The sequence below is a fragment of the Silurus aristotelis genome, assembly GCF_946808225.1.
Source record: "Silurus aristotelis genome assembly, chromosome: 14".
In the NCBI taxonomy this organism is placed as follows: domain Eukaryota; kingdom Metazoa; phylum Chordata; class Actinopteri; order Siluriformes; family Siluridae; genus Silurus; species Silurus aristotelis.
Window position 1 is genome coordinate 7,322,114 of NC_139587.1, and position 27,722 is coordinate 7,349,835.

At 40.9% G+C, this 27,722-nt stretch overlaps 1 protein-coding gene across 1 annotated transcript; it reads right to left on the reverse strand.

Annotated features, from left to right (window-relative positions):
* Nucleotides 1–2,106: 2,106 nt before the first annotated feature.
* On the reverse strand, nt 2,107–27,301 carry canx (calnexin). Its single transcript, XM_083561494.1, has 15 exons — nt 27,153–27,301; nt 20,953–21,165; nt 19,389–19,462; nt 19,242–19,300; nt 16,799–16,940; nt 16,596–16,677; nt 15,884–16,076; nt 15,362–15,551; nt 14,127–14,240; nt 13,567–13,723; nt 10,687–10,902; nt 6,316–6,435; nt 6,064–6,172; nt 5,718–5,806; nt 2,107–4,254 (listed from the first exon to the last, which is right to left on the reverse strand). Exons 2-15 carry the CDS (start codon nt 21,160–21,162, stop codon nt 4,192–4,194), a joined length of 1,818 nt encoding a protein of 605 aa, XP_083417620.1. The 5' UTR covers nt 21,163–21,165; nt 27,153–27,301; the 3' UTR covers nt 2,107–4,191.
* Between the last annotated feature and the right edge of the window lie 421 nt (nt 27,302–27,722).

The window sequence follows — 27,722 nt, forward strand, 5'->3', positions numbered from 1 at the left end:
CGCCGGGAGTAGGGGGGGGGGCATTCCACTACGGCGTAGGAAACGCACGAGCGTCTGTCATACAGTTCGTGTCTCGAGTTTCCACTACGCGAGACTGTAAACGATAAAGTCCCTGCTTGTGGTGAATACAAAATCAAATATATTTGTTGGAAACATGAAAAGGATATTAAATATAAAACGGGGTTAGATGTAGCCTTATATGTTGGCCATTCATTTCTATTGTCATGTTCAAGCTTGGTGGTGGAGCCAATGCCTGTCCCAGGAACAAGACATTAGAGGACAGTAGAGACATAAACAAAACTGCATACTAGTTTGTTTTAGAAGGTGGGAGATGGATAAAGGACTCGGATGAAACCTGAAGAATCAGGATGATCTGGGTCCCCTGAGCCCCTCTGTTCAACCTACAGCATGACGCTGTGATTTGTTCAAGAATGCAGAAAGAAAGATGTTTTAGGTCCTAATGTGTGTATATATATATATATATATATATATATATATATGAATCTTAATCTATATCATAATAGCAACCAAACGTGGTCTACACCAATGTTTCCCCCTTCACTTCATTAAATATTTGGACCTGAGCACTCATATTGCTTGCTTAACATCTCATTTCCAAATGTACTTTTCTAGTAGGGCTATCTACTAGATTTTAAAGTATGGCTAAGAGTATTTGTGTCCATTCTCTTATAAGAGAATTACTGAGGTAACTATATATCCATTTTTGTGCATCTGTTGAAGAACCCCATACAGATGGGATAGTCAGGAGTGTACATATACTTTTGTCCAGGTGATAACAGAAACTGTCAGATAGTTGGATCAGTTAATGAGTGTTTGGACATGACGTTATGGTGCTTTGTGCTTATACACTATATGGACAAACACAATTGTCCACATGTCTTTGTTTGGATGCACTAGCATTAAATTTGTTATTGTATTGTATTGTATTGTATATGTGAAAGTTATTGTTGTATTAAATAAGATGTCCAAAATCCACAAGCAAATCTTATGATCAGGTGTCCACAAACTTTTGTCCATATAATGTACCTACTGAATAGTTGCATTCTCCAGACCACAATGAGAAAAATCTCCTCTCAGATGTTCAGAAAGTAAGGTCAGATCACCATACAGTGCATGTACTAGTCACCAAATTGTTTTTGCATCTACCAAGTTTCTTGCCAAGGCCTTGTCTGACCCATATAATGCAGAATGACACAACTTGAAATGTACTAATTGCTTGCAGTTCCCAAAAATAGCAGTCTCATGTGACATACTTCCTACTCTCTGAGCTAATTTAAAATTATTCAATACAACAAAAAGAGGTTTACGTGATTACCACGTCGCGAACGCAGAACTTTGCCCTAGGAAAAACTCGTTCGGTATTAGCATGCCTTTGTGAAGAGTCACCAGGAACACCAATAACACAGTCATTTAGTGGTCTAGTACAACTACAGTGTCTTTCAAAAGTTTGCAAACCCCTTGTATTTTATAGTTTTCGAGACACATGCATGTTCCTTTACTTTACATGCAACAAACTGTGTCAAATGGAAAAAATTTGGAACAATGAATGAGTGAAAAAAATCCTGTCTGACATACGAGTACATATTTGACATTTTTGACCAACAGAAGAACTCCTGTAAAACAGAGAACCGGAGAAAGGATTGCAACAGAATGCCTCACACCCACAGTCATGTGCATGGAGGTGGAAGCTTAATGGTTTTTAATCTGTTTTGGACTCACACAACAGTGTTAAACATCTTCGCACACAGTATTCTCATTAGATTATTTCTTTTTATTCATCAAAAACAAATGAGATGACTGAATCTAAGGAAGGTCACCTTTACTCATACAATTCCTGATTTATAGCAAATAAAACAAGTGGGGGGGGGGGGGGAGTAGAACAAAAGAAAAAGTAGAAGTAAAGCTCTATCTAAAATATTAATTCATGGACAGCCTTACTAGAAAGTAGTTCACGTTGACACGCAGATATCAAAACAGAATTTGCGTAAAGCAAAAACTCTAAGGGAATCAATCATACGAGGTAAAAAAAATTCTATATAATATAATGGCCTGGCCATCACCAAATAATTCAGGACAACACCTAGATTAAGAAAAGACATGAGTCTTTCATAGGATCTGTTTATTTTAGTTTTGTAAGTAACATGTTTGAACCCCCCAGTCCTACTTCCACACTATTCCTTGAAATATACACTCAACCTCATGTAGCTCTTGATCCCAATATGCAACCAGGAAAGTTGTATCATTCATTCAATCAGTCCATGTATGCACATTTATCCATGTCAGGCTATTACACAAAAACAAATAAAAATAAAAAAGGACAATTGGACAAAACAGGTTAAGGTTGACAGAGAGACAGAGACAGAGAGAGAGAAAGAGAGAGAGAGAGAGAGAGACCGACCGATAGAATAGCAGCAGTGCAGCACGATATGGGAATTGTGAAAGTGAATTGTAGACTCCTTTACATTAAAAGTGCCAGCTCTTTGTAAGCTTGGGACAGAACTTCAGTTGCAGCAACATTCTCAATAGAGCTCAGCAACGTCAGTAAAATCAAAACTTCATGGAGTCTTTAGGTGGCGCTTAGTCAGCGCTGCAATAGTGCCATTTTCATGTCTTTGGGGTTAATCATTTGAGGGTACAGATTGCGTTTACACTTTTCCGCTAACGAAGAAATGCGATACCGCCTCACTGTATTCCTCTACTGTTCAAAATGAAAATGTTATTGAAGAAAAAAAAATTATGCATTGCCGCAGCTGCTGTTCTGACTGTATGAGGTCACAGGAAGTGAGGCGAGCTGAGTCACTCATCAGAGATGGTTCGATAGCTGGCTTAATGCACCGGTGGAAGAATGAAAGAGGTGGCACAGATACACTTATGATTCACCATGGGCAAGCACATGGGCAGCATGGAAATACTCTGTCTTGTTTGCTCATCTCAAACTACAACTCCTACACTGCTGGCCAGCTCAGTTAAATTGTTCGTCTCCTTCTCTTAGCCTCAGATATAATTGGGGAAAAAAGTATGAAAAGTACAAAGCAATTTCAGGTGATGGGGGAAAAATAAACCCCAGAGATATTAGCAAACAAATAGAATGGAGTAAAAAAAAAAAAAAAAAGGAACTCGCAGTACATTCACAAAATAAACGAGCGAAATGCGTTCTACAGCTGTGTGCTAGAACCTAAAGCCTAACGGGTGTGTGGACCCACTTCCACCCAATCTCAATAGTGCAAGTACAAAGGGGGTTTCTCTAGCTCATGGCAAGAAACGATCCAAAAATAAAAGAACTTGGTGGAATTTGAGAAAAGATGGCTCTGTTGGCGTAAAGAAACGAATCATAAAAACTGAGTAGATGGTACCGGGGAAAGACTTGAAGGTCACGTGCCATCGGCCTTCCTTTTTTTTTCCCATCCACCTTTACGGAAAACGTAAAGCAACGTCTGAGGTCTTCTTGTTCGCATTCAGATCGATGAGCCTGTCTGCTTAAAATCCGAGTGTGACGCATGGTGTTGTAGTGTTGCCACATTTTGACACCTTCTCTGAATTACGCTAGCCAGAGGTGCAGCAAGATGCCAGCTGGAGGCCAGCACGGTGTTTGTGTGTGTGTGTGTGTGTGTGTGTGTGTGTGTGTGTGTGTGTGTGTGTGTGTGTGTGTGTGTGTGTGTGTGTGTGTGTGTGAGAGAGAGAGAGAGAGAGAGAGAGAGAGAGAGAGAGAGAGAGAGAGAGAGAGAGAGAGAGAGAGAGAGAGAGAGAGAGAGAGAGAGAGAGAGAGAGAGAGAGCGTGAGTATGAGTGAATGAGAGAAAGAGAGCTGGGAAAAAGATAGAGAGGGGGGATTTACATTAGCACATTTAAGGAATAATCATGTTTCTTTCTTTACTTTTTAGTAAAAAAAAAAAACAAACAAAAAAATAACTACTCTATGTATGCTTGTCGTTATCATAGTCATCATCCTGCTCTTCCCGTCCGTCAGTTTTCGCCGGACCGCTTTGTTTGCTTTCTCTCAGTCGTCACTCGTGTGAGGTCGGAGCAGAAAACCAGAGGATGACAGAACAAGGGTAAAAGGAGAGAGCGATGGAGGGAGGGAAGGAGTGAGGAAGGGAAGGATGGAGGGAGTCAAGAAACAAGGGAAAACACAGAAGAGGGGCTGCAGTTCAGCAGATGCACTAAAAGTCCATCAGTCCTTTCTAGGTCGCACTCTGCTTCTTGGGGACCTCCGCAGAACGTCGTCCTCTTTCTTCTACACAGGAAAAAAAAAAAGGAGGGGGTTTAAAAAATAATTCATTTAGGGAAAACCAAACACACACACGCGTATATGTCTATCTATCGATCTATAGATCGATCGATCGATAGATATCTGAATTCTTGATTCTGATTGGTCGGGTGTTGTTTTAACATTCCATTACAGCAACTCCCCCGGAACTCGCGGAACTCTTACGTTCTAAAACGAGTTCTGAAAATCCGCGAATTTTGGACGCACCGCCGCAGCCCCTATGGTACCGTAGTAAATTAATCTAGACATTGTCACTTTAATACAATAATGTGTTTTCAAAAATATTTATGAAATTTGTTAGTGAAGACAGTTAAAAAAGTTATTCTTAACGCTCCTGAACAGGAGGATAATCCGCAACTTGATGTTAGTTAGGATCCAAATAAGAACCCACGATCTGCATCACACAACAGTCTGTAGAAGTTGATAACATCATGAATCCAAGCCATTTAATACCTTCATTTTATTAAACCACTCTATTTAATATAAATGTACTGATATCGGTGACCTTTTATGTATATACACTATGGACAAGTTTGTGGACACCTATAAGACGAGAAGATTCGTATTTGCTTTTTAACATCTCATTCCACTTTGGCAGTCATAACTTCCACTCTTCTAAGAAGATGTTGCACTAGATTTTGGAGCGCGCTTGTGGAGATTTGTGCTCATTTAGACACAAGACTGTTAGTCAAGTCAGGTACTGATGTAGGGTGAGGAGGCCTGTGGTACAGTCAGCGCTTTAATTCATCCCAAAGGTGTTCAATAGGGTTGAGGTCAGAGCTCAATAGCAGACTACTGAAGAGCCTCCAATCCTCACCATGTAACCTATTTCTTCATAAAGCTGGTGTTTTGTGCACAGGGACATTGTCATGCTGGAACAGGGTTTTGATTTTGTAGTTCAAGTGAGAGAATTTAATGCTACAACATCCAATTTTTATACAATCGTGTGTCCTTATTTTTATGAAAAAAACGTGGCTGGAACCACATATGGATGAAAAAGTCCTATTCCATTTGTCCATATAGTGTATATTAGGGGTTCTATTTTGGCCTTTTTGGTATTCTGTGAAAATCTTGAACAAAGGCATTGCTTACACAGGTGTACTCCTTTTTAAACCTGCTATAACTCCTGCAGTCTGTGCTGTTACCCTTCAAAATCTCGAAGTACTTTGATTAGAAAAATTAGCTCCCTCAAAAATGGTTGCCGCGTTTGACGCGTGTTTTAGAACGATTAGGCATCAGCCTCCTCATAACTACCGTGATGGCAATTATGGTGATACTAGAAACTGTTTGTCTCATGACTCATTCGAAAACACTGAACTGTACTCATGTGTAAAAAATAAAAATAAAAATTGAAAAAAGGTCAAACTTATAGGGGGAAAAAAACAAACAAAAAAAAAGCTTTGGAAAGCTTCTGCAACAAATCCTCTTACCTCATCTGATTTGTCTTCCTGTTTCTCTGCTTCCTCTTCCTCTGGTGCAGCTGCTTCTGCAGGGCTTTCTTCTGCTTCGGCTTTCGTCTCTGAAGCGAGAAAAGAAAAAGCATGTGTCACTTTCCAGATGTGGATTTTTAGACTGTATATACTAACAGCTGGGCTGCAGTAAGTTATTATACAGATAAATCAGATCTGTAGGTAATATTTAATAGAATGGACATTATATATAATGAGGACCTGATACACTTTTAGTGGTTTTATACAGAGGATTCATAACGTCTCCTTTCAGATATGCTGTTTTGATTGAAAATGAAACCAGTTTGTTCAGTGTATATATATATACCTGGCTCTTCATCCTTGGTCTCCTCCTCTTCCTCTTCTTCTTCCTCCTTCGCATCAGGCTGAGGCTCGTCAGTCTTCTTGTATTCAGCAGCAGAGGTTGCTGGCTTCTTCTGTAAATGACAGCACAGTGGGAGGTTCAGAGAGGACACTGAACATTTGCAGACAATCACAAAGACGGGCACGCACGGACAAACACACATAGAAAGAAAGACAGAAAGACATACAGAGAGACCAACAGATAGACACACACTACCTTCCCAGTGCAGCAGAACACAAAGATGAGGATGACGGGAAGAGCCACTGTCAGGACATAGACCACCCAGAGCCAGGGTCTCTCTTCTGCTGCAGACATCATCTGATTAACAAGTCCAGGCTGTGAACAGAGAGCGGAGACAAATTATAGCACCACAATGTCAACACACATACACACACACACACACACACACACACACACACACACGTCATACTGCAGCTAAATACACATAACGCAAACACTGGCAATAAATTCAAAACAAACCAATAACACTATCAACACATAAATGAGTTGAGCCTCGAGACTATCCTGTAATGAACTGATGTCCTTTACTCTAATATTCCCTGGAACAGATCTCGTGAGGACAGTTTGATAAACAGGGCAAAGTTTATCACAACAAGAGCTTCGTCACAAAGCCAGGGATGGTATAGAGAGCGATGTAAACGGTGCTCGCTGGGTATACGTGGTACAACCCAGAGAACGGAGGCTTTGCAGCTCAATAGACCACAACACACACAGGAACAAAGCAGGTGGCTTTGAGATGCTAGCATGAAAACACGTGCCGCACGAGCCATAATGTGTGAACACAACCTCAGATCTGGGTTACTACACATTTTACATTTTAAAATTCCATACTCAAGAATGCAGAATCCCCAGAAGGTTTTTAAACCATATTTACCATCTGAAATAATGATAATACTATAACATGAGTCACGTTACAAACTCTGATGCATGTCAGTCAGAATCTCGAATTTTTTCCATATGTTTAGTCGCACAGACGATGTCCACGCTAAAACGTTTTCGTTTGAAAATGCTTTTTTTTTTTACTCCATTTTAGGCATCCATCCACACTGAGACAGCATTTTCTTCAGTCAACGGAAACAGCTTTTTGAAAAACACCCTCCAAAACTGAAAACGCCGTTTTGGCGTCAGTGTGGACTGTGAAGAAGGAGGTGAAACTGGCTCAACCTTATTAAACACATTTAGGCCATTTCAGACATCTCTGACCAACGTTCACATACGAGCAACAGGAATGTTTGAGCGTGCTAAACGCGACTAATCTCCGCACACTCTGTGAATTACAACACTAGCAATCCTGAAGACGATCGCCGTCTGCCTCCCCCACCCTAAACTCGCCTTCCTCCTCCGCATACCTACCATTCACACAATGCCACACAAGAGCCATTGTGAGAGAAGACAACTTTGCTTTGAGTACTTCCTGTTGTAAACCAACTCGCGGCGTGTTGCAGCGGATCTGCGGTTGTGCGAAACGCATGCCTCTTTTTGTACGGTCTCCAAAAATGCGGCTCAAAAAGTACGACATCGTGAAAACCAAACTCACTTCACGATAAGTGTTTTGCGACGCAAAGAATAACTGACGTACGAAGTTGCGCAATTGATGGATCGAGCTGTCGGGGGTGCAGAATCAAATGAAATCAAGCGGGAAAACGTTCTAAACGAGATTAAAGCCATGAACACGTTATTCTATTGATCCATTTTTGAGATGCAGTTAAAAAAAAGAGTCACACACAGGATCTATGGACAGAAGTATTGGGACACCTGACTTTTCGGTTAACACAAAGTTAAAACGCACACGGTTGTAGAAAACGTCTGGATGTGTCAGCATGAAATTTTCCCTTCACTTGAACTAGGAGACCTGAACCTGTTCCGTATCTTTATGACCACTGATCAGACAGAACATTATGACCACCAGCCTAATATTGTGTTGGTCCCCCTTTTTCTGCTAAAACAGTCGTGACTTGTTGAGCATTAACTGCATTAAACTTCTTTAGCAATTTAAGCTACAGTAACTTGTCTGTTGGCTCCCCACGTGCACCAATGAGCCTCGGCCGCCCGTGACCCTGTCGCTGGTACACCACTACTCCTTCCTTGGAGCACTTTTGATAGGCACTGATCACAGCAGAACGGCAAAAGGGGAATACATTTGCAACAGGAGGTTTAAAAAGCACATACAAATCTTATGGTCAGGTGTCCACAAACATTTGACATTTTTTTTAGCCTTTAGGTATCATTATTAGTGATCCTCCTTTGTTACTTAATAATGTATGAAATGTAATGAGAGGGGGGGGGGGGGGTTTAATTAGTCCACACTGAGCCTTTTCCAAATAAACCTAGATCACGTAGTGTAGACTGCACAAATAATTCATGCAATTGCAAATATCCAGAACAGAATCAGACGAAGCCATTGAGCGCACGCCGTTCTGAAAGTCCTGAGTTTCTCTGCTAAAGAGGATGGGGAGTAGGGAAGTGGAATTGTGGTCTGAGTGTGGGTGTTAAACTTTAATGTTATGGGGTACTGAAAGTGTGTGCGAGTCTGAATTCATCTAGAGTAGCTTCAGGATTTATTTAAACAGGAACAGTTTGTAATAAAATGTATAATAATGATTATAAAATTATGAAAGTGATGTTCGATTGGCAGCACATCGGTGTAACACTGTCAGTCTCAGTATTATGGGATGTGAGCACAAAGAAAGAGCATCAAAGCACTGTGTGTGTATGTGTGTGTGTGGAGGCAGACGTTCTGCCCCACGCCCTGGAGAGGAACGCAGAATTATGTCGCGTGTGGAAAAGCTTCAGGGGTTAAGTGGAAACAGATACACATCAGAGCTTCTCAGAGCTGGAGAGTGTGCATGCGCATACAAACAGACACACGTGTGTGTGTGTGTGTGTGTGTGTGTGTGTATAATATATATATATATATATATATATATATATATATATATATATATATATATATATATATCTAAGTTATAAAAATGTTTATAAACTCTTACCGCTGCAAGATAGAGATATAGATATATATATATATATATATATATATATATATATATATATCTCGCAGCAGTAAGAGTTTATAAACAATTTTATAACTTAGATTTATCTTATCTTCATCCACTACACGATTATAAAAATGTTCCAAGGTTCAGGTATTAGATGTTTTTTCTTTTAGCTCATATGAATTGAATTGATTTACATTCTGTGAGAAATTATAACTGATGAGGCTCAGTTCAGGACTGGATCAGGGTTACACTTCAGCACTACTGAATTCTTTATCCTGAACATGTTGAATCCTTTCCAAAAGGCTCGCATCGTAACTTACTCAAGTAGGTAAATGAAAGACATTCCTCGGGAACCAAAACTATAAACCCGTGCCTAATTGTCGATACGGTTAATACTTGTGAGCAGATGCTTTCTAACACTGTATTGCCTTCACATTTTCTGGACATTTTCGTATCCTTGGTGCTTCACAGCTTCCAGTAGTGTTGTTTGGGCTTTGGGGCACCCAGCTGAAAGCGGAATGGCGTCGAATCGATAGTTGTTCAATGCATGCCCTCACAAAAATGTAAACTGAAATGGAATGTAGAAAATAAACGAACGTGACCATTTTTAATGTACACGTGCACATCAAAACGCAGGTAACAGCACGCTTTGTTACACTCGGTGAAGGGCTAATAATGAAGAGATCAAGACAGCGGCGCAGGGACAAAAGGAGTTTGTCTGCCGTTTTCATAATTAGGAAACGAATCAGAACCGGCTTTCTTAGATTTTTTTTTTTGGCCCTTCATAGGAAAAGGCACTTCTGCTGTAGATGGCGCCACTGGGAAATCATAAGGACGGCTTTGGACTTCAATTGCAGTGAACATTTTTACACTCGGGTCTCCGATGAGATGTTAACGCGAACAAAAGAGACTACAATCAGGTTACTGGTTACAAAATTGCTCTAGGAATTGGGTATAATCGCAGTATCCAAAGCCACCGAAATGATGAACGGTTCCTCCTGGACGTTCCTTCATTGCTGAAAATCTGCTTTGACAATGTCTACTGTTACAAGTGCTACACAAATAAACCAGTGTTGGAAATTTTTAACTATATGATGCCAATTTTAATTAAATGACTAAAAGTACTGTTAATATGATCTTGAACAAATCCACATTTTAATATGATTTTAACGGCGATGATTATTTATGTAATAAAAGTTCTTGTTGCTCTAAAACAAATCTATATTACAAATTTCTAGGTATGCAACAACTAATCGATAAAATCTTATAAAAGTGTATAATCCTCATCGTGTGAAAATGGTACAGTTTAATAAAGTGATAGTGTAAACCATTTCGGGAAAGTCTGACTAATCGATTATCAAAATAATCGTTAGTTGCAGCTTTACCAATTACTTTTCAAATATATCTAACGTAGCTCTGAAATAATTATAGATCTCCGAGTGTGTTTGAAAGTGGCCTGGATACAAAACCTTTCCGTATAGACGAGTGCATCAAAAACACAGTGAGTAAATGTACATATTCTTCTACCGAATGCTCACACACACAAACAAAAATGGAAAGTTTCCGGTACCTCGGCTGCTCCCTCTGCGGCTTTCTTCAGGCCCCAGCCATCCTCAGCCCACTTTTCAGCAACACTGCGGTCCGATGTAATGAAGAAGTTGTCGAAAAAGATATCTGAGGACATGGACCAGAGCTCCAGACCCACGGCACTGACGGGGGTCATGCGGAACGGGTGCAGATCCTCAAAGTAGTCGGGATTGGGGATCTTCCTGGGTTTCCAAACTCCCTAAAGCCAAACCCAGAATGTTTGAGGCGATTAATAAACACTTTCTGCTCTAAAAGTATTATAATGTGCCTCAGAGTATATAATTAACATGTAGAAAACCGATCAATTATTTGCAAATTAAAAAAAAAAGACGCATTTAAATGAGGCATGCTAGAAAGTTTGGTTCAGTGTCAAGTTCCTTCCCCAGACTGGGATCCCATGGAAACTGGAGGTTTTAATCCCCTATTGGTTTAAGGTAGCAGTTAAAAAGCAGTAGATTAAATAAACCTACTAGTTTGATTTTATTATAGAAATTGTACTAACTAAATTTCTATAACAGTTCCACAGAATCTTGCTGATCAACAAAATAAAGCAGAACTGGTGACCAGGGGAATATAGTTTGTTTATTGTTTTTTTTAAAGCCATGCCAGCATCGGTGGTTATTTCCATGGCAAGATCAAGGTGGGTATGAGGTGATGCTACAATATTATTCACAGGGTTTTGACTATGTGGTTATAAGGAGTACTTCAGTTTAGGGTTCTATATTTTTAGTATTTTCTTTGGTGATTCTTCTAGAATTTGAGATTCGGGGGTGTCCCAATACTACTACTTGTATACAGTGGGTACGGAAAGTATTCAGACCCCCTTAAATTTTTCACTTTTTGTTATATTGCAGCCATTTGCTAAAATCATTTAAGTTCATTTATTTTCCTCATGAATGTACACATAGCTCCCCATACTGACAGAAAAACACAGAATTGTTGACCTTTTTGCAGATTTATTAAAAAAGAAAAACTGAAATATCACATGGTCCTAAGTATTCAGACTCTTTGCTGTGACACTCATATATTTAACTCAGGTGCTCTCCATTTCTTCTGATCATCCTTGAGATGGTTCTACACCTTCATTTGAGTCCAGAAATTTTTGATTATACTGATTGGACTTGATTAGGAAAGCCACACACCTGTTTATATAAGACCTTACAGATCACAATGCATGTCAGAGCAAATGAGAATCATTAAGGTCAAAGGAACTGCCTGAAGAGCTCAGAGACAGAATTGTGGCAAGGCACAGATCTGGCCAAGGTTCCAAAAAAATTTTTGCTGCACTTAAGGTTCCTAAGAGCACAGTGGCCTCCATAATCCTCAAATGGAAGATGTTTGGGACGACCAGAACCATTCCTAGAGCTTGGTGAGAGAGGTAAAGAAGAACCCAAAGATCACTGTGGCTGAGCTCCAGAGATGCAGTCGGGAGATGGGAGAAAGTTGTAGAAAGTCAACCATCACTGCAGCCCTCCACCAGTCGGGGCTTTATAGCAGAGTGGCCCGACGGAAGCCTCTCCTCAGTGTAAGACACATGAAAGCCCGCATGGAGTTCTCCAAGATGGTGAGAAATAAGATTCTCTGGTCTGATGAGACCAAGATAGAACTTTTTGGCCTTAATTCTAAGCGGTATGTGTGGAGAAAACCAGGCACTTCTCATCACCTGTCCAGTACAGTCTCAACAATGAAGCATGGTGGTGGCAGCATCATGCTGTAGGGGTGTTTTTCAGCTGCAGGGACAGGACGACTGGTTGCAATCAAGGGAAAGATGAATGCGGCCAAGCACAGGGATATCCTGGACGAAAACCTTTTCCAGAGTGCTTTGGACCTCAGACTGGGCTGAAGGTTTACCTTCCAACAAGACAATGACCCTAAGCACACAGCTAAAATATCGATGGAGTGGCTTCACAACAACTCTGTGACTGTTCTTGAATGGCCCAGCCAGAGCCCTGACTTAAACCCAATTGAGCATCTCTGGAGAGACCTAAAAATAGCTGTCCACCAACGTTTACCGTCCAACCTGACAGAACTGGAGAGGACCTGCAAGGAGGAATGGCAGAGGATCCCCAAATCCAGGTGTGAAAGACTTGTTGCATCTTTCCTAAAAAGACTCCTGGCTGTATTAGATCAAAAGGGGGCTTCTACTAAATACTGAGCAAAGGGTCTGAATACTTAGGACCATGTGATATTTCAGTTTTTCTTTTTTAATAAATCTGCAACAGTGTCAACAATTCTGTGTTTTTCTGTCAATATAGGGTGCTATGTGTACATTAATGAGGAAAATAAATGAACTTAAATGATTTTAGCAAATGGCTGCAAAATAAAAAAGAGTGAAAAATTTAAGGGGGTCTGAATACTTTCCGTACCCACTGTATATGATCTGGTCGTGTCTAGATTGCTTGTTTTTCTATTACGTTTTAGCAACCTGTTAGATGTTAGAAACATGGCTGACGCAAGGTCATCATTAAATTCACAACATTTAAATTACTATATAAAACATTTCAGCTTCACATCAGACAAAGAAACAAACAAACTCCGGTGATTCATTATGAAAAGCCCCATGTAAACATGTTGCTGAATTGAAGCATTTCCTAGCAGTATCGTAAAAATGACAATCCAACAAGATGTGTTTCACTGTCGAAGGAACCTGACATGGGAGACATAAAGAGAAGAGCTTCACCCATCAGTATAAACCCATGTGCAAGATCTAAGTGCTTGAAGAGTTGTGTCTGGATTCAAATTGGAAGCTGAGGAATTGCCTTTGGTTTATAGGCACTGGCCCAATTCCCATCACTTTTTCAAAAGGTTTATTATTGGTTTGAGGTCTAATGATGGAATACAAAGGAAATTGTTGGGCCTTTACCTGATAGTTGGGATTATCGATCATTGGTGGCTTCCACTTGCCCTTGTAGTTGGGGTTGTCAATCATAGGCCTCTCCCATTTTCCACAGCCTGGGGCAGACTCGCAGGCAGGGTTAGGGACCTGGGGTGCCTCCCACTCACCATCCATATCCTCATCCCTACAGACAGAGGGAGCACAGGCCAGAAAATTACAGATGCAGAAATAGATAAGGGAGAAAAAAATAAAATAAAAATAGAATGATGGGTATACACACTATCTTATTCCTGCACTCGTTACGTCTGCTCTAGGGAAATGACTTTAATTGAATTCAGACCTGCATCTGGAACAGCACATGGCCTACAAGTCCTCAGGCCATACAGCGCAAATGGGCCCAGTAAAAATGGATCACTTTTTCTTTTTGACATCATACCAAAGGGAGATTTTAACACCAAAAAAAAAAAACAACCGTAAGCTCTTCAGGCTGTCTTGCACCTGTTCAGACCTCAGACCAGTAGCTTTTATATTATCCTGCTCGTTTATTATAAGGTCTTGAGAGTCTATAAAGGGAGATGCAACTTTACCAGTCCTCTGGCTTGACTGCATCAGGGTCTCCGATGTACTCGAGTTCATCATCCAGCCAGCCGTCAGGTTTTACTGCATCTTCATCGCTGATCTTAGCTGGAGCATCCTCATCCCTGTCAGACAGATATAGACAGAGAGAGAGAGAGAGACAAAGAGAGGAAAAAAAAGTCAGAATGAAAGTAGTGGAGATACCATTCAATGTCTCCAACTGCTTATAAGATTTGTTAAAGTACAAAGTACAAGCGCCCTGTGAACACAAATTGGATTTTAAGAGAATAGTGAAGGTCAGCAACTTGAAACTAAATGTACAGTGATGAAGATCGTGCACTCCAGGTCAAGCATTTTTTTGCCTTTGGTGTTTAAAGTGCACAAGTGCTGACAGCTTGTTTTCTACATTTTTGTGGCAAAATGGCATCCACAAAAGAAAAAAAAAGAAAAAAATGCAAGCCCACCACATAAACCTCTACCCAACTGGGAAAAAAACACCCAAATAAAACACAAAATTCTTTTTGTTGCAGCTCAAACAGGATATCGTCACAGGAAGTGATGCAAGTGGAGTCATTAATCAGCTATTTCCATGTTTGACAATCAATCGGGAGGAAAGTTTGCGGACACCTGGTCACACATATATGTGCTTTTGAGCATCGCATTGCACATTTAGTTCCAATTTTCTCTTATAATTCCCTCCACTCTTCTGGGAAAATGTTCCAATAGATTTGAGTAGACATTTGTGTTCATCAGCCACAAAAATGTTACTGATGTAGGTGAGGTGAGGAGGCCTGGGCTGCAGCCGGTGGACCAATTCATCCCAAAGGTGTCCAGTAGGGTTGAGATCAGAGCTCTATAGCAGACCACTCAAGATCTTCATATTTACAAACCATGTAAACCATATCTTCAAGGAGCTCACTGGAGCTCAAGGGCACAGCCATGCTGGAACCGGGTTGGTTTTTCAAGTTCAAGTGAAGTTAAAATTTTATGATACTGCATCCAGAGACGTCCTCTAAAATTGTGTGCCTCCAGCTTTGAGCTAAGAATTTTATAGTAGAACCATGGCAGAGAAGGTCAGGACCCCCAATACTTTTGCCCACATAGTGTACACGTTTGTGTGGATTTGCCAAAGAAAGAGACACACACACACACACACACACACACACACACACACACACACACACACACACACACAGCATTCATTAATGGACTAGATCTGCTTAAGAACACACAAATGATCACATACCAGTCCTCAGGCTTGACTGCATCTGGGTCCTGGATCTTAGGTCTCTCGTCCCAGTCCTCAGGCTTACGGTCTTCGGGATCTTCGATCTCGGAAGTAGGGTTTACTGCGGGGGTCATATCGTTCAGCAGGTTTCCGCTGTTCACCACCGTCTGGTCAATCAGTATCTCGAAGCTGTTGTCTGGGTTTAACACTACACAGAAGAACACATGGCATTCGTTATTGAATTCATAAACTCATTAAATACAAATCGGAATAATTACAGTGTCACATCAAGCTGTCCGTTATCTTGTCTTAAGTTCAAGTTAGCACTCATTATCCAGTGACTATGAAAGTCACTGGGGGGGTGGGGAAACCGTGTGAAATGATAAAATATTGAGCGCAGCAGCATATGCTCCAGCCTCCACTCACAAACCGGAGCTCGTCCACGTGCCCGAAATAGCCTTTATTTACATGGAGAATCCAAGCAGCTGTATGTTCTAAAGCAGGCCATAAAAAAAGCAGGTATACAAGTCTACATCTTACCCAGCGAGTAGATGTGGGTTTTCTTGTCTGTGAAGTATGTGCGGAGGTCTGCATCGGGCTTTTTGGCGTGTTTTTCTTCGAACTCGCCCGTTTTGGGGTTCTTGTGCCGGAAGATGAAGTGAAGCTTGTAGTCCTCACCGCACTTATCTGGTCCGAACATGATGGTGTATGGGGTCTTGTCCAGAAACTCATCCTAGAGGAGAGGAGAGATGGAAAAAGGAAAGAAAGAAAAAAAAAGGAGAGATAGGAGAGAATTTATATACTGCGTGATGACAAGCACAGACATAAATCAAGGACTGAAGAAGATTCTGCTCACTGTGCACTTAATCACCCCCTACAGTCACATGATGCATGGAGTGTTTGACCAAAGCATTACCACTATTACAGTTACTCCACTGACATACTGTTCCGTATTTCCTCACCAATCTAAGGCGGGGCTGAACAACCGATTAAACAGGTAATAAAATCGTTAGCCAGCACGCTTGAGCACAGAACAGTGCTCACACGTAATGAATCGTTCCAATGAAAATAAAAGCTCCACTTTTTCATGAATACTACACGTTTTCCTCATGATCGCTTCGGCAAACGAGTTCTACGTTAATTAACCTTTTAGAGGGTCAGTGTGAACATTTTAAAATGATAAATTCGTCATCTGTACGTGCAAATAAAGAAGGGTGATCGAACAGTCTCATCTGCGAAGAAAAAGCTTTACCAGGTCAAGGTCTGCGCTCTGAGAGAGCAGTTTGACGTAGGCGCCGCCGCAGTCGATTCCATTCTGGAAGTTCACCTCGTACCTAGAAAACGGAAAACACAGACGGCTCAGGACAGACGTAGCGAAAGCCAACATCTACAACCAGCCGAACTTTGCTTAATCGCAACACTAGTGTTCACGCATACAAATCTATATCTACTCACTGGACGATGAGGGGTTTGGTGTCGAAGGTAAAAGGTCGCAGCAGGAGAGCGGAGATGGCGTGATGTTTGGCTCTGGACTTGAGCACAAGGCCTTTATCGCCAGGCAGCTTTGTCTCTTTCATCTCCTCAACCTCCCATTTACCTGAAAACAAGCATACACAGGTTGGTGTGTTCCCAGGATGTTTTATTATTTATTCAATCAGAATGGAAAAAAAAATACAAGCATGATAGATGTTCTTGTCATTCTCAACCAATCACAGGGTTCCTAGAGAACTGTAAGGGGCGAGGAGAAGGTTCATACGGAAGCCGGTTTTCCTGCCACATTAAAAAAAAAAAATAAAATGTTTTCAAGCCAATCAGGCAGCGTCACTCACTCTGTAGTGCCAGAAAGCTTTATACATTTAAAATGAAATGGCTACAATGAATTAAATCGCATGGTATTAAACTAAGCCTCCGATCCCTGGAGAGAGCTCTAACAATCAGCTCTGGAGGAGACGAAACAAGACAGATGAAGCAGAGGAGCCTCGTTAATACACCAACAGCTTTACACTTCAGGCTGACAACAAGGTTAAGGGTGGATACACCAGAAATGTTCGATGTTTACTAGAAAAACAATCACAATTGCAAAGAAAATTACGAGCAATAAAGTCAGAATTAGGCAAACTTTTTTCTTTTATGTGGTGGAAACAGGCTTCTATAGGATTCAGGCCAATGAAAGAGAGTTTCCAAAGTTTACAGTGTTTACAGTAATAAGAGTACAATACAGTGTACAGAAATAAGAGTCATCTGAAATGTATTTATTTATAAATTAATGTATACATTTGTATTTACATTTTGATGTAATATGGCAATTAAATGCACTAAATTGAAAAGATTTGGCCTTTCGTCCACTCGAGACAGCACTCTGGTGTGATGTTTCAAAGAGCAGGAAGTAAAAATAAAGGGCAGGTGGAAATGACGCAGGACGAAGCGTGTTACGTTTTGCATATGCGTAGTACGGGGACGTGAGTGTTTTCAGATGATTAAATGTGTGGATGAGCAGCTTTTGGGAAACGATTAATGGCGAAAGTGTGGACGCGGAGTGTCTTTAGAATAAAATTTTTAAAAAACGGCTTTTAAAACTGTATTCGTATAAATGTAGACGTAGCCTCCGTTTCATAGTTACTAAATTCTTTATTTTATATTTTTGAAAACCGATATTTTCAATATTTGGTGGGTTTTTTTCTTTTTTTAAATGGAAAGCGAACTGGGGCCTGGGGTGCAGACCTCTGTTTTGGGAACTGCTCTCAGGGGCTTCAAATGTGCACGATTGTCTCAAATAAAGTCCACGCTAATTTAGAGCGCACACTGTCTATAAACTACATCGCCCACAATGCACTTTGTGACACACGAAGTGAGGCCCCATTGCTGCAGCGTTTCACAGACGAGAAAGATTAGGAATATCAGCAAAAAAAAAATGGATCCCAGAATGTCCAAAGATGGCACAGAAGGAAGCCAAATTAATGAAAGGTTAAATATATCTTTGTCTGTCTGTCTGTCTGCCTGTCTGTCTGTCTATGAATATATGTTTGTGCTTGGAAGACAAGCCGGTGTGATTGGCATTTTGACACCAAACATAGAGCGAAGTATGCTGAACATACCCTTCGAAAAAAATATATAATTCTCCAAGAATTAAAAGGCAGACTGCAATCACAGCTGGAAATGTTCAGTAAAGATACATGCAAACACGCTAAATTTTAATAAACAATTTGACCTGCAACCGTGTTTTACATTTTGTCCCCTTATGTGATTGTGGCACCCCTGCCCTACATCTGTACCTGACTTTACTAATGCCCTTGTAGCTGAATGAGCACAAATCTCCACAAAGACAGTCCGAAATCTAATGAAAGTCCACCCAGATGTGCAGAGGTTAATATAATAGCAAAAGGGGATTAAACAAGGAATGTTTTTTTTCTTCAAACTGCACATACACTAGTTATAGGACACGATAATCCACCAATTTGATTGGTCGATCGGTGTTTCGAAGGGTGCTGATATTTCCTATGACTGCACTGGGATGTTTCACTATGGGCATCGCTTCACTTGTGTTCATTGTGTAAAAACTTCACTTGCTATTTCGAAACGGTTACCAGAAGTTTGATCAATTTTGTATGACTCAATCTGACCAAAAGCACATTAACTGCAATGTGCACATGACTAGCGGAGCAGGCTTTTTTTTTTTTTTTTTTTTTATAAATACGTTGCCACTTTTAAAATAATTTAAAATCAACAAAGATTACCTGCCTGGTTTGCATTGTTGCTGTTTTTATACAGTCTAGCTGTCACCAATAATTATTACTGAAAGTCTCACGTGAGCGCGGTTTCGTTCTACAGAAAAACGCACTGCTCGTCTGCAGCTCATCCTTAAGATCAGTTCACAACTCGGATCTCTACAAACTCTTACCATCGTACTTGGCGATTTCCTCGTCGATGCTGTCCTTCTTTGCCTGAGACACAACCCACCTGGCGAAAGAATGCCCAGTTAAACCCATTGGGTACACTTATAACCGCATGAACTTGCTACTCACGAATAGGCTTTAAAATCTCTCACCCGTCCAGCGTTCCTTTATCGAATGACTCGGCAAAGAAGTGCTCTCCCTTGGGCTCTGGGGCTTTATACGTCACCTGCAACATCGACAGACGTAATCATGCCTGTGAACGAGGCTGTGTGCTGTTCAGTTTTCGAGGTAATGCTGAAAACTATACGGTTAGTGGTCAAAACCAGTGGTGGTTTTAACGAAGATAAAAGGCTACTTTTTAAGCTTTTTCGCGTATCTGGACTTTACTGAAGTATTTCAGTTTGATGAGACTTTAACTGTGTAACACTATGTACCTTGTAACACTTTTTTTACTCAACTACATTTTGCGAAATCAGCTGTTCCTTTTTAGTTATAAGCATATAAAAACCTGTCAATCACCCAGCAATCCACCAATCAGTGCAGAGCGCGTGCTCCGTTTTGAACTTGTTTTCTTAGGCGATTGCTGGTATTTACTTATCACCAACATGCAGTTCAGCGTCGGTTCAACTACAAGCAGAACATCTTGAGAGGAATAAATGATGGAAGAAACTCCTGACTATAACTTGTTACAACACCCGTGGCCTCATTTACACGATTTTTGGAAGTAGTTAAAAAGAAGGTTTCGGGCTCATGATAATTGTAAAAGATTCCAATCCGTGTTTGACTCATTAATATCATTCTATTAATAGATTGCTGTGCTGACAGTAACATTAGAGTCTTTTCACATCTTGATTAGGCAAATGATAATAGGAACATTACAGCCATAATAAGTCATAGTACTTTGGACTTCACGGCAAATGCATATCTACTTTAAAAGAGAGCACTTTTACGAGAGTCATATTTTAAATGAGTGCATCTCTACTAAATGGTTTGTGAAATTTGTCCACAAATGGTCAAAACCTGTGGTTCTGAATACAGGCGTTGAAAAAAAAAAAAGGATTGAAAGCTGAATAAAACTACCAAAATACAAATCTATTCGATCAACCATTAAAGCCTGGTTCAATGTGTTCGTTCAGAAGAGACACACATCTCCACAGCAAGGAAACGAGTCATTTTTTTCAGTTTCGGATTTGAATTCAGCCCCAAACTAATTGCTGTAGGTTTACATTTGCACTGGACGTGGAATGAGCATGTGAATGAGCATGTGCTGCACGTTCAGGTCATGTAAGTCAGGTAATGAAGTGAGGTGGCCTGGGGTGCATATCATGCTGGAACAGGTTTGGGTCTCCTAGTTCAAATCAAGGGAATATTTAATGCTCCCACATCCAAATACTTGCATAGATTGTATACTTTCAGCATTGTGGTAAAAGTTTGGGGAAGAACCACATATGGCTGAGAAAAATAAATAAATTATTTTGTCTATATAGCGTATTTCTTTTTTTATTTTAGTTTCATCGGCAAACACCCGGGGGTGATAATCAGTGCGATGCCGCTAGTCATTACACAGCTCAGGTGTGCTGGGACTGGAGTTAAGCTCGAAGAACTCCTCCGGAGTGTGTTATTTGGGGATTTGGAGGAGCAGTGGACAGAAATAAATCTTCATTAGCAGCTTGATGAGCTGTGGAGTTTGTAACGAAGGTAATAAGCTGCGCTTACAGTTGGTGCTGCGGCGATGGGCGTCGGCTTCCCTTCCTCCTCCACGTCGACCTCTCCATCTTCGTCCAGCATCTCTTCATCTGCCAGGTTGGACATGTCGTCTTCCACGTTCACGTCCTCCTCTTCGTCCTCCTCGTGAGCCCGCGCCTGGAGCGTCACGCACACGCTCAGCGCTAGCAGCAGCACGCACAGCCGCACCTTCAGCTCCATAGTCTGGATAAGGAGAGGAAAAGATGGAAGGATGGACAAGTTAGGGGAATATGAGACTGATATACGAAAAGGAATCAGCTTCTGTAATATGTAGAACGTATTTTCCTTGAAACACAAACCCCATTGTGTTTTTAATTCAAATTAAACTCACAACTACATTTTGTTTTTACCATAAGTAGGTGTTATGCATTTATAGTTACAGGTAATGCTGCGTCGCGTTCGAGGGTCTAAAGTTACATGTATTCGTAACGAACCGTTCAGAACACGTGTAGCAAATGCGACCATTTTTTCCCCTCACAAACGTATTGCGTGGCAGAAAGCAAGTTAATTTAGTCTCCGCCACTGGTTTTCTTTATCATTATTACTAAATTTGAAAAATGTAATCAATATAATAAAAATGTGCATTGCATCTTTATAAAATATTATTTTATATATTATTTAACCAAGCAGGCATTTTATTGAAAATTATTTTAAAAATGAAAACTGGATGTTCACAATTGCTAATAATGATGATGGATTTTAATAAATAAATAAATAAATAAGCAATTTTATGTTTTGCATTTCTTCACCTAACTGTACCGTACCTTGAATTTTGTGTACTTGTCATTTTTGTCACTGTAAAAATGATAAGCTTACTGGGAATTCAGCAGCACCATGGAATAATGACTACATGACATTAAATAAGGCTAAATTATTAATAGGCCTCTAATTACCCCCCTGAGTGTGTTAAAAATGACAAAATAAATAAATCCACCTCCAGCTCATGCCCCAAATGGAGAGATTAATGATGCAGAAAACGCGCCATTTCATCGACAAAACACTTGAAAGCTTTGCGGAAAATTCCAGAATATAACTTTTGGCACGTGATGACTCGTATTTACATGTATGTGTCTTAAAGACCACGGTGCCAAAGTGACAGGCATGTGGTGGACGTTGCCATCGCCGGTCGCTACAGCAACAGGGGTGAGGCAGGGAGATCTGCGGCCTCAGCGCTTTCCCTTAAGGAGATTTTACCCAAGGAGATTACACCTCTGAAGCGCCGCACCAACACACACATTAACTAATTGCATTCACACGTCACCGTTCTTTTCCAGATCCACAAAGACTGTGGGGGAGAAGAGAAAAAAAAAAAGACTTGATAAACTGCAAATCTACACCCGGCTGAACACGGCGCTCATTTCACACGTCATTAAAAGTGCCATCAGAACACTGAGGCACAATGGAAACAACAAACAAGATTTGGAAAAGAGTTTGAGGACTAAGAAGCGATCGACTTTACCATTTCTAATCCGAGAACAATCTACGTGAGCGTCACAGAAATTAATCCCTAAAGCAGGACATCACCCTCGTTTCCCTTCGAAGTCATTTAAAAAATACAAATGAACCCATGGTCAATGTTTCTCTGTGCCGTGAGCCGTGGCCTATGAGGATGTATCCATAAACGTACATGAAGCTCCTCGTGTCGCTTGCTCACACACCTAGTGTTCAAACCCCACCAGCCGCCCCTTTAATGAGCTTAAGTGTGTTGTGAGCAGTTTTGCCTGTTTGAATCGAACCCTGGAGTGTTTTGTCCTCAGGGCTGTTTGTTTGTGCAGGAGCGAGAGAACGTAGCAGTCGCGCGGGAGTAGATTTAAACAGCTGGTTTGAGAGATTTACCGCGTCGTTCTCCGCTCAGAACGCCGGGGTGTTTTTGTTGAGAAAGCCTTGTTTGGACTCGAGTGCAGGAAAAAAAAAAAAATGGTGTGTATTTTGGGATGCAGTATTTTGGAAGATGTGAGCTGCTCAGCTGACACTTCTGAGACAAAAGACACAGCTGCAGAAACACCATGTGTTTTAAAAAAAAAAAAAAAAAGGGAAAGAACACTTGCAGTCATGCACAAAATGATTTGAACATGAAAATGATCCGGGTATCTATGAACAATTATCTAGTCGTGATTTGTTCATGCACGTAGCGCAGATGTATGTTTTTAACGCCATCGTATCTCTGAGCAATGAATAAACAGTGTCCTTTTTTTTTTTTTTATCCTAATCGCCCCAAACCAACTTGTTTTCGCCTTTTATTTAACAAACACACTAATAAATGTGGCATAACGGAAAACACTATGCGACAGAGCAAAGGAAGAAAAACACCTCGTCCAAGGCGACGTATTAATTCACATGATCAGCCTTTCATTAAAAACAGTTTTAGCCGTGAGCTTGTTACACTGAATGAACAAAAGTCTTTGGATGAGACCCAAACCTGTTCCAGCTTGACAATGTCCCTGTTCACAAAATCTAGTGGAAGATCTTTAGGGGCCGGCTATAGAGGTCTGACCTCAACCTTAGTGAACACCCTCGGGATGAATTGGAACGCAGGCTGCACACCCTTGTGGCTGAATGAGCACAAAATCTGGTGGAACATCCTCCCAGAAGATTGGAGGTTATTATAATAGCAAAGGGGGACTAAATGTAGAATGAGACGTTAAAAACAAAAAAAGCACATATGAAGCTAGTGATTTAAAAACAAGCCCTGACTGGAAAATCTGCTGAACAGTGTGTTCTTTTTCACCCAAATGTCCACACTTTGATACTGAACTTACTACAGAGGTATTTTCAACTTCGTTAAATGTCCCTTTGAACCAATTACTGATTAGTTATCGGCTAAATATTGCAGTTTTAAATGGTTTGTCTCAAATGATAAGACGTCTCAATTGTAATTGAGAATTTGGAGAAAAAAGGAGAAACACTTGTCCATTTGTCTATAAAAAACAAGTTTTCATCTGTTACTTTTAGTTGTTTTTTTTTTTTTTTAAAGAAACAAAATAAAATATCATTCAATTATTATTTCTTTGTAACAAATGACAGTCTGAACAAACGTCTCTTACCCAATGTGCTGCATTGGGTTTATTTAGGTACATAAAGGCATACGACTAAATAAAACCGCAACAAAAGGATCTCCTCCAAAGTGTGAGCGGGTTTGTGCTGAGAAAAGCCGAGTTGCTGATTTACAGCCAGATTTGTTTCGGCCTGCTGAAATATCCAACCAGATCCGCGTCTGGATCGCGCTCGGAGTCTCTTCATGTGTTCTATTTATATGCAAAGCTTTTGTGATGAAGGCTTCCAAAGGCCTAAAGTCAACAGTGATGCACCTTGGACTGAAAGGGGCATGGTACATTTCGCTCAACGGAATCACAAAGGGTGCCGATCCTTGCGGAAACAGCTGGTGTTTGCGCCCATCGCGATGGTGCGATTAGCAAACACTGCCATCAACCATTATTTGTGTGTATGATATAAGCTCATTTCACCCACAGTGGCATCTCAGACACCATGAATGAGAAGAGAAGTTCATCTCGGCCCGGTTCAACACGATCGACTCTGATAAAGAAGCACACGGTGATGAGTCTAATCCTAAACTCCCCCGACGAGAGACACAACAGCAGACGAGAGCCAACAATTGGACCTCGAAAGAACGAACACACAACGAACCTACTGGGGCAGAGTTGTGCTTTAAGCTCCTGAAGCGAGATGAACACAAAGGGGTCGCCTTAGAAGATTAAGAGGAGATGGTTTTATCGATCCGATCAGCGATGACTCTAATCTACTGCGTGCCGGCACCTCGACTCCAGCAAAGCGTGTAAATGAAACCGAGACGCTTGGATTCGGCAAACAGAATTACATTTGTGGGATTGGAGAAAAAACACAATTTAATACCGACTTGTTAATGTGGAGTAAAATAAATAAATCAATATATTGTATTCTCTTGATTTTACTTATTTTTTAGCACATCCATCTTCCAGAGTGCTCATTCTTTGTTCATCGCTGCTTCCTTTACCACTGACCATCCCACAACACAACATTCTCTAAAAAGCTCGGAAAGCTCTCACGTCGCATGCGCATCTTTTATTCAAGCTCTACAAACAGTGTATTTTTTAAATATTGTCTTGTAGCGCAAAATACAATAAGCTGTTGTGTCTGTTTCCTTCACATAGATGTCCACTATAACGCCGTTCGACCAGCAAGTCACCATATAATCTCATACCTTAATCTCTCTCACGCTGCTGCCTGAGCCTGGGGTAAATACAGGCCTGAGGTTTAGGGAAAAGGGGGAAGGGAGAGAGAAGCACACACAGGCCTACACACTTCAGCTCAAATGATATACACAAGCTGGAAGAGCACTCGCACGTGATCGCGAATGGGGACATGTGCAGCCGTGGCTTTACTTCCTATGTCTCGCTACAATATCTGCATGTAGTCAGTACAGAAAAGTCTAAGTTCACAATCTCCCTCTTCGACTGAAGGAGTTCCACAGAAATGAGAAAAGTGATGCTATTTAAGAGACATTTACACACACACACACACACACACACACACACCTTGTTGGTACACGTCTATAATTTCTGTGGAATAAAAAGAAGAAAGTCAGGTAATTTATGCACAAAAGGCTGTGCACAGCTTTATTAATGAAATAATTTCAGTTTTCTTGTTTTGAGATAGATAGATAGATAGATAGATAGATAGATAGATAGATAGATAGATAGATAGATAGATAGATAGATAGATAGATAGATAGATGTAATGCATTAACTCGAAAGCAGGTACACATTAACTGACGGCTTTGTTATGCAGAACATTGCGTTTTCAGGACAATTTTGTTCCTTGCAAACTTTTTCCAACAGATTTAATACGGTTTAGTCGTGATGGATCACTTTTTTTCTTCCGCCAAACACTAAATAGAACGCAGGTAGAAGAAATGAAAGGGTGCAAAGCACCAGGGGGTATTAAATACTGAGGAGACCTGAGCCATGCAGAGCAAAAGAGAAAGAGAAGGAGCAAGAGAAGCGGAAACAGGATACGAATGAAAGAGTGGGGAGTGTGAGAAAGGAAGAAAAGGATTGAGAGAGAGGAAAAAAGGGGAGCAAAAGAGTGATGGAGATAAAGTGGAAGAGAGAGAAATCGGGAGAAAGGGATGAAAAGAAAAAGGAATGGAGTGAAAACGGAAGCAAATGATGGATAGAGAAAAAGAAAGCGGGATATAGGGAGAGAGAAGGAGGGCGTGAAGGAGAGGAGTTAAGGTCATGGGTTTGAAGTGTTAAGGGTGGACAGGGAGCAGAAGCAGTGCATTGTGGGTATATGGTTTGGGTATAAACATTGAGAAATAACCACCATTGTGCTGCTTCCTGTGGGGTTTGTTTCAGAAGGTCGACTCTCCAACAGCAGGAACATGAACACACACAGCCATTTTTGCCTTTCATCTGCTATAAACCCTTCAGCTGATGAGATTATGATGCAAACCATAAACCAGTTAGGGGTTAAAGGGGTAATGTGAGGAAATTCTGGAACATTCCAAACCGGAAGTGGTCTTAATAAATCCCAGTATGACATGTGCATGAAGGACCAGTCGAGCTGGTTCAGACCTATACAGCTCTCTCGTCCACACACACACACACAGTTCAATGACTTCCCTTCTACATCCACAGAGCAAGAACTCGCACCTATGAGCGAGAACACAGTCTCCAGCCCCGGCGTGATTCTCAGGCCGAATGTCAACAAGCTGTCCTTTAATCCCGAAGTGCACTAGACAACGCGTTTCGATTAGTATCGCAATCCCAATGTAGTGTACCTAATTAGGGAGTAAGGCATTTTTTTTACATCCAGCCCTCAATTTATTGATTTTATATTCATTTAAAAGCATATTGTTGAATAAACCTTTACTATATAAATGTTATCTATGCAAATATAAATATTTTACGGGCGGAAAAACTCAGTTTCATTCTCCCTGCCATGACAACACCCCAGCAATTAGCTTAAGCTAAGCTAATTAGCACTGCTAGCTAAGACAACCGGGCCACGCAGCTCGTCACACTCGCCCACTGGAGCAACCATTGAAACTGTCCCATGCTTTCTGCGACACACCGCCGCTGTTAGTTTCCGGACCGCGGTCACCTCCAGGTCCTAACCCGTGTGGATGTGTATATTTAATATAAATGGGTTATGCGCTGAGTTTTACTCACCCCTTCGCTCTCTGATGGACCCAAACCGCCTGGAACTACAGCCGATCACGTGTGACTTTGGAGAATGAATGCTGAAGTAGTAATCCCACCCCCACACCTCTCTGATTGGCTACTGCCTTTACCAGCCTACCGTCTTTCAAGTAAGATCATGTGATAATTGGATGGATATGATGTCAACCATAAAAACTCGGGCTCCACCTCCGGTCTGAACCTCGTGGACGGCGTTGATTGGCTCAGAAGGATAAGGAAGTGCATGCTGATTGGCTAGTGAGGAGCAGGCGGAACTAGTTTGTGGGTTGGAGCACAGGCCATGAATTTCAATGAGATTGAAACAGTCAAGTGTTTCCTCTCACTGGGAAATAGTCATGGGAATCTTGGATCATTTTAGTGACCAGTGGTGGACGAAGTAATGTAAAATATGACTCCAGTGAGAGTAAAAGTGATCCCTTTAAAGTTTCACTTGAGTAAAAGTACAAAAGCCTATGATTTATTATATCTCTAATGTTCCTATTATCATTTTTGTAACAAGACTCTTACTTAATCAACTCAAATTATGTGAAAAGACTCTAA